The 8,737-nt window shown below is 34.7% G+C and overlaps 1 protein-coding gene across 1 annotated transcript in view; it reads right to left on the reverse strand.

Annotated features, from left to right (window-relative positions):
• Positions 1-2,659: 2,659 nt before the first annotated feature.
• The window catches only part of LOC140336685 (dimethylaniline monooxygenase [N-oxide-forming] 2-like), a gene marked incomplete in the record, with an annotated part of 16,919 nt that continues 10,841 nt past the window's right edge, over positions 2,660-8,737 (reverse strand). Inside the window, 3 exon segments of the mRNA XM_072419958.1 lie at positions 2,660-3,436; positions 4,352-4,424; positions 5,731-6,083. Of these exon segments, the coding sequence (XP_072276059.1) occupies positions 3,091-3,436; positions 4,352-4,424; positions 5,731-6,083 (772 nt within the window).

Consider the following 8,737-nt stretch of genomic DNA (forward strand, 5'->3'; position numbering starts at 1 on the left):
TAGTTGTACCTTGCTCTCTGGATGTCATTTATTTTAGCAACATGACAACTCTTGTAAATGTTGCTTGTGAATGAGAAAGTCTTGCATATGTAATGCAGGTGTTTTACACAAACAAATGGTTGATGTCCCACCCATATATCTATTTCTAGAAACTAATATTCTAAACAGGATTACTGGTTGTCTTGCCAAATACTGTGCCAACTCCCAAAAACTTAACTACTGTGGATTTGCATACAAATAAAATGTGCTTTATTCGCTATGTGATATAACATGTTTTTTTGTAAAAGTGTATGTTTACATAACTTGATAGCTGAATTTAGTTTCGCTTCATTTAGTACGTGAACTAAGTCAAAGTAAACATACACCTTTTCTTTAAATAAACAGCTTCTACTCCTAAGGTTTATCAACCTAAAATGTACCAAATAGTTAATACATTGGGAATAGCTTTCACAAATCTTTTATAGAGGAACCTGAATCTCACCTCTCCATGTTTCTTGGCTAGTGCTGAGATCTTTATTTTTAGATGTCAGTGTAGTCTTAGTATTAGCTAGTCTGCTTCATATGTCATACATATGCATTAATCTGTTCAAAAACTATCCATCCATCATAACTAATGATTGTTTTGCCTATTGTGGATTTCTTCAAGAAAATACAAAGGTCAGAGAATATGTAGAAACAATTATAAATCCATAAAGGTCACTGGAAATATTATATGTTTCAGAGGTTAGTAGTAGTAGTAATTTTCTTGGTGTCAGTGGTCAGGAGAAATAATACATGTTTCTTAACTACTGTTTGGAGGCAAAAAATTGGACAGTAGTATTAAATAAATCCTAGCTATTGATATGAATAGTAAATACCATAGTGTCATTGATCAGGGGAATAATAAATATCCCTGCATCTCTGATCAGTGAAAGGAATGATGCCTCATTATTACTGGTAGTCAGGATTTATGCCCAATCTTTATGGCTCCATCATTGGTGGTCAGTGTGAGGAATGTAGTCTAGCCATTGGTGGTCTCTGTTAGGAATGTCGACCCATCGATGGTGGTCAAAAGAGTAAATGTAGCTTCACTTGCTTGCCACAAATGATGACATCACAGCTGGGTTACCGAAATGGAACCTGACAGTGTGCATTAAACTGGCAGATGCCGGAACAATTTGGATTCCAGCATTCAGAACCCAGTACCACATTGCAATTAATACTCCCTTACTGTCGGCTTGCAAAGAAAAAGGCCTGCATGAAATTATGCGAGTGCATGGCAGAAGTAAAAAATGGCCATGCTTAACTGGGATTAACAAATGCCCTGGCATCAGTGATCACTAGGAGTAATGCAGGCATCTATAGGAGTAACAAATAGCCTGGCATTAGTGGCTAGTAGAAAAATTACATGCGCTAATAAGGTAAATTGAAATTTAGGTGTGTTTTCATACTTATATTTAAACTTTAAATTATAAATAACTACATACTTTAAAATATTGTTTTTCACCTGAATGTGTTCCTACAGGTCCATATGACCCCGAACATTTTTTGAGATGATATTATATGCAGAGGTTTTGGAATAAACTCAAATGTCAATGGCCATAGACATCAATGCAAGTTTGATCAAAAGTGAATATTTGTTGAATATTTACATTAATTTGATATTAATTTGAACCATCTTTACCATCTTTAGTGACATTATCACATAGCTCAAGCATTATTTAGTTTTGAAAATATACCAAATTTACAGCCACTCTCTAAACAAACTTTCACATTTTTTTTATTAGAAAGGTGTGGAGGTGCATTTTGTAAGTAAAGCACAATTCTACAGTAAAAATCAAATTGCATGCAATTATTTATTATTAACATGAGTTTAAACATATTATATTTAATATAATATTTTGTAATAATTAGTATGTATTGTGATCACTAGGACTGTATTTTGCCAGTCGGTTGCCAAAAGGCAAACATTAGGACCTTTACAGTAAAAACATATTTTAAAACAAAAACCTCAGACCCCTCAATTAGACCTGCTTTTGATATATGTCTGTCTTTGCTTTACAATGTAAGGGTACAGGGATACCTTTACCCAGGATCCAACAGCTAGTATGAGAATATGAGTATGATAAAGGAAGAGGAGGATCAGGAGAGTGTAATTGGAAGATCCTGGATGTTGTCATAAAAGTTTAGTCTTTGCAGCATACAATGGGTTTTGAAGGTTCTTAGGCTCACAGAAATAATTTATTCTCTCATTTTAGATAGATGCAGGCAGCTGGAGTGATTTAGTAAAGGAATTATGCCAGATAAATGTTTACTTACCAAGACCCTTCGGGGATACCTTATTTAGTTTAGCAAATGTGGATCACTTTGCAAAGAATACCCAATCGCATGCTGTGAAAACTAGAAAACCCAAGTTTCTGCTTGAACATGATTGGAGGGTTGAAGTCAGCAGAGCTTTTTTTGCATTTGCTAATCAATGTGAAATATCCTATGCAAATACTTAATACAGTTTGCTTTGTGGACAGCCTATATTCCTTTAGTAAATCAACCTTTTATGCTATCGCATAAATCAGGCATGATAATCACATTATAACTATGGCAAGTGAATATTGTTCATGGGTATACCAGGTATACATAAAAAACAATATAAAATACAGTAATAATTATGCATGCAATGACCTTGCAGAAAGCCATTTAATTTCATTATAAAGGATATACACGGTATACAACACTAAAATGGGTATTGATTTAAAATAGTATATATATGCCTCACCTATAGCACTCCCCTTGAGACATGATATTCTAAATAGAAAAGGGTCTGTTTGGAAATGAGTGTAAATTATGGCACATTTCATAAGTAAGGATGAAATATGTCCCTGTTAATGTACTATGAGATTTGACATAAATGACAATACTACCTAGGTTTATGCACATAATATTTACACAAAATAATTTTCATATATTCATTAATGTATACAGCAGTTAAAAATAGCAAATACCGCATATCAAATAGATTTTTGGCTGATTTTACCATGGGTTACTAAAGTGATGAGTTGATGGTAGCCATCCTTAAATAACCATTCACTTGATATACCCAACTATCTTTTTATTTTAATTTCTGTACATATCCAAAGCTAAGAGCAGAACAAGAATACACAGAGCCCCCAGTCTGTAAACTTTTGACAATGAATTCTCTTCTTGGGTCCGAACCACCCGAGTCTTAGTAGGCTTCATTATACGATCAAATGTAGTCATAATTTGCTTTCTGGCCCTTGGCCATTTTCCTGGTCCTCTCAAGCGGTACTGTGCTGGGGTGCATGGTCCAAAGACTATTTTTAAGGCTAGAACAGGATCTGTCACAAGGAGTCCTAGAATGTTAGGCTTACAACCTATATCAGTGGCTAGCTCATCCAGATATTCAATGTAATCCAACTGAAGACTATGTTCCTTACCAAACCTGTAATAGGAACAAATTGTCATAATCAAAAAATAATATATTTCTAGGTCACTGAATAATAAAGAAATGTGAATATAATTCTGTATTTTTAATATCAATTTTAAATTATGAACAGTGCAAGAATTACAAAGACCTGCAGTTCTTTGTGACAGTAATATTTCCCTATACACAACACAGACATCCACAAAACACATCCAACTTCCTGAACAACATAGTTAATAAAGTCTTATTTCTATGATGACATGATGACATTGCAGTTTCAAAATGAGGTTGGAGAGGTCACACTTTAAAAGAGAAAAGCAAGTTTGCTACATTATTATTATTATATTATTTTTTAACACAAAAGGGGTAATTTGTTAAATGTAATGAACTACATAATCCAAGTCAAATTCAAGTCACACATCTAATTAAACTAAAGGGAATTTGTTTAAAATGAATTTCATAACTTTACTGGGTTATTGAATACAGAACAGTCACATAACAGTTGTCATCGAATAAAGCAGGAATCTAAACCTTTTCTTCGAAAGATTTGAATTGGATGAATGACTTTATGGGTGTTTACTTTTTTCTTACTGAGTGGCTTTGGGCAGTCCCTAGTGCTGCACCTAATGGCAGCATTTACATAATACAGTATGGGTGTCCTGCAGTGCAGTAATTCTCAGCCCAAGTTGCAAAAGACATTTTTGCAGGGAGTGGGTCTATTTCAGGCTTGGCTCAGAGGAAGTGTTTTAAATAATGGTCATTATTCTGGGCAATCACTGAACTCAGAAGACTGGAGAAATTTAGTAGTGACTTTTATTATTGTAGGAGAGAGCTGAATATTGCAATTACTTAGCTATGAATTTTTCACTTAAATTTCTCAACTGTTAAGTTCAAATGGGTGTTGAAATCACCCCTGGAAAAAGTGTACAATACCTTTTTAACAAGATTTTCTGTTTAAGTTCAATGTCCTTTTGGATTTCATCTTGTGGTGGCAATTTGCACAAACCTAGAAATAATAACCATTAACATCATAAAACAATATAGCATCAACATTCCTTCAATATATTTGGAAATCTTAGCTAATAGGGAAAAAAATATGTTGGGGCTCACACCTTTGGGCTGCAGTAACACTTTCTGAATAATGCCCAGTTGTTAGGTTACCGTTGGGGTACGCAATATTTTAGATTTTGCTAGCATTAGCATTAGGGACACCCTATGTGTATGCACTGGTACTTGGGTGCCTCCAAAAAGTTGTGTAAAATTAATGTAATTGCACACCATAAGGTATGTACCAGGGATGGATTGGCTAGGAAGCTCAAACCACTGCTTTCACTCTAGGTGATGTGGACTCCACAGGAGAGCCAGTATTTTTACTTATGATGGTAATTTCATCTTGTGGTGGCAATTTGCACAAACCTAGAAATAATAACCATTAACATCATAAAACAATATAGCATCAACATTCCTTCAATATATTTGGAATTCTTAGCTAATAGGGAAAAAAAATATGTTGGGGCTCACACCTTTGGGCTGCAGTAACACTTTCTGAATAATGCCCAGTTGTTAGGTTACCGCTGGGGTACGCAATATTTTAGATTTTGCTAGCATTAGCATTAGGGACACCCTATGTGTATGCACTGGTACTTGGGTGCCCCCAAAAAGTTGTGTAAAATTAATGTAATTGCACACCATAAGGTATGTACCAGGGATGGATTGGCTAGGAAGCTCAAACCACTGCTTTCACTCTAGGTGATGTGGACTCCACAGGAGAGCCAGTATTTTTACTTATGATGGTAACTGTATTTTTCTTATTTTTATTTATTTTTTTTTTCTTAGGGATTTTAAAGTTTCTCTAAAAGTCAAATAATATTTTAGCAAGTGTAATACCTGTTCCTTTACGATGAATGTTTACATTATGCTTCCCTGGAAATAGCCAGGTATGGTCTGTAGGCCAACATACAATTTTGACTACATCTCAGAAGGGTCTGTTTCCCAGACCACAAGTATAAAGGTTACCCATAGGTTAGAATTCACTTTAGTATGGATACCCTGCACAATTATTAAAACAAAATAAGTAAAAGCTGCAATCTGGTTCAAACACTTAATATTTCCTGGCATCCACTCCAATGCAGGTGATAGTTGTGGACAGGAGCAAACATTTCTATTAAACACTTGGAATGCCTACCTGGACATTAATATTGTTTACGAAGGATAAAAGTTTGTTGAGTTTTTTGCTTATAATGAAAATGAAAATCATGGGAAAAAGACCCAGCATAGCACCATCTTTTTTTAGCCTTTTGATATAATATTACCTTTAAAGACTCGTGTTATCCATCGAGCTTGCATTTCTGAAACAGACATGATTGGACCAAGAGGTTGAATAAGACCAATGACACCAAGTGTTGGTTTTTCTAAATTTTTAGGGAAGACACTTTTGTATAAATTTACTTTATCTTCAATCTTTATAATGGATTCATCAAGAAATGGAAATGAGTAATGATATCCCGTAGCAAAGACAACAACATCAATGTTTTCCTCAATGCTCCCATCATCAAAATTCACAGAGGTTTCAGTAAATTCTGTCACATTGGGCTTCACCACCACATATCCACAAAGAATACGACTTGGTAGTTCATCATTAAACAAAGGTTCTTTAAATTGTGTACTATGAAAAAAAATATATAGTATAAAAACCAGAATAGATAAGACAACTTTTTTCTGCCATCTTTGAAAAATCTATAATCATGTGAAAAGTTATGTATACCTCAAGAAAACTACTGACTCATTCAATATATTTAAACCCTTCTTCATTTATACCATTCCTATTGATATACTTAATATACTTAATTGAAAACTAGACTAGGCATTTGCAGCCTTTTTCTGAGAGACTCGAATAGCTCTTTTGATTTTAGGATACAACCAAGAAGAGCAAAGAAGATTTAAAAAACATTAAATCCTTGATATCTGAGCTATGTATAAGATACAAACCAAAATAAGCATAATTATTAAAGAGGTAGTGAAAGTATTTGTCAATGGAATGCCAATTTTGTTTAAATATACCCCGTCATTTGCTCAAGTATAGTACTCTTTTCTGTAGCACAGTTAAAGATGTTATGTTCAAATATGCTAAAACACTCAACAACTTCCTTGAAGCGTACTTACTTTTACACATAACTGTCGATATGCCACAACCAACCAAGTCATGTATGATTATTTTCCAATCTAAACTAAACCAATATTTTCATAACTAAAAAATTTGCTGCAAGAATTGTCTTTCCATGAATGTTAATGAAACACAGAAGAGGAAACATTTGAAATCAAAATGATAATAATGTTGTAAACAAAAACAATAAACATTAAAACAACTTGACCAAAAACATTACCACTGCGCAGGCGTGAGATTGGGTGACGTAGATGGGGAAAAAAAGAGTGCCAATCTCCCCCATTAAAGAAAAGGCTCTTTCTGTGCATGCCCGAGAGCCAGGAGCCTCCTCGGATGTGTGACCTAAGTATTCCGGTAGACCCTGTGCATCTATTTTGAGTTTAGATCTGCTTTAAGAATTTGTGCAAAGGTTTCTAGATGTTATCAAATGCTAGAAGGTTATTTTTGACCATAAACCTGATATTAATTGGCCACGATCTAGTTATGTTTGGGTGTGATTTCTGACAAAGAAAAGGTTTTAGATTGCTAAGTTTTAGCTAAAGCTACCCAAGCTTCCAGAGAAATATTGGAACGCAAACATAAGGATTATGTATAGGGAGTACAGTGAGCTTCATTTCTTTTTTGCTAAACAAGACGGTGAGGGTAAGAGATATATGTGTGTCTAAGAAGGAAGAAACAGAGGCAAATATTTATTTCCAGAGGTTCTGGGTAACAGGGCAGGACCACCACACATCTTCAATTGTGCCAAGTTGTCCACAACCTCTGAAGCACAAGCGTGAGGAATCAGGATGGAACCAGGTACCATCTCATGAATGTTTTGTAATTAGCTTAACTGACACTTTTACCAGTTTATAAGTTTTATGTTGCAATCCTCAAGATCACAGAAAAATGTTAAGACCAAATAAAACTATTCTAAAATCTCAATCTAAAATTTTATTGTGCTGCTGTGTTTACAGTATTAAAAATATTAATTCTGCACATTTCTTGACATTTTATTTGATGGCAGCAAACGTACTGCCATCCCCAACAGCCAGACCAATCCCCATGATGTTCACACCTGCAATAAGCTAAAATGAAGAATTATTTTCATAAAATGTTGATAAAAATATGCATTGAGTTTTTAAAGAATTTAGAAAGCTCCTGTACATGGCAAAAATGGGTGGGTGTCAAGGGGACAAGTCCCAACTGAACAACATAAAAAATAAGCAACTTTTGTGTAAATCAAAGTTACTGTAATAATTGAAATAATTGGTTCATTAGTGGCTGTCACTCTAAATTTTCCACTTGATAGCGCTCATCTACAATAAATACAGCATATTAGCTGCCAGTCTCAATTAAACATGGGATAAACTTTGTAACACATTGGGGTTGTTGTGCTAATAGAGCTTACTTAGTTGAATGTGGTTGAAGTTTACTGTTAAAAAAAATACTAAATCGCAAAGATAAGTTAAAAAAAACAACAACAACAACAAACTAAAACATGATTTTTGCTTGCACCTCTACTCACATTCCTCCTTGCATCACTAACACTGACAACAGGTTGGGGAGTAGGAGGAAACAAATTTAGTGATTTGCACTGGATTGATACTGCTGCATAAGCACTTAGTAAGAGTTCTTGAGCACCAAGATGTTTCTGGATCTCTAAGAGATGATTCAAGAGAGAGCTCACTCTCCCAAGCATCAGTATAAGGTAAAGAGGTTTTAAAGCATGCCACTGACACAGAAGAATTAAAAAGCAAACTGACACATCCTGTTGAGGGTTTGTTTCTGCAAAGTCTCCAAAACTGGGAAGGAGAGGGAATGCTGCACAGCAATGTAGTAATAAATTGTTTCAGCTACAAGTATCAAAACAATTCGTGGTTTGGAATGTCATAGACCTCTGTATGTATTGGAACAGAAGGACCCCTTGTAACATTAATAAAGTATAAATGGTCTTAAATCCTTTATCTTGCTAACATTGGAAATCAGAGGGTCTCAAGATACCAGGCAAAAAGCAGGGGTTAAGGAATAACTAAAAAAACAATTTGTATGTAGTGTGGAGAAATTAGGATATAGCCAGTGTCTCCTATATAGTCAATATTCAATAAGACTTCTACCAAGGTATTAGCGGTATGAAATAAGACTTGATGTGGGTGGTGTGGACTAATTAATCCAGC

The sequence above is a fragment of the Pyxicephalus adspersus genome, chromosome 8 (genome assembly GCF_032062135.1).
Source record: "Pyxicephalus adspersus chromosome 8, UCB_Pads_2.0, whole genome shotgun sequence".
In the NCBI taxonomy this organism is placed as follows: Eukaryota; Metazoa; Chordata; class Amphibia; order Anura; family Pyxicephalidae; genus Pyxicephalus; species Pyxicephalus adspersus.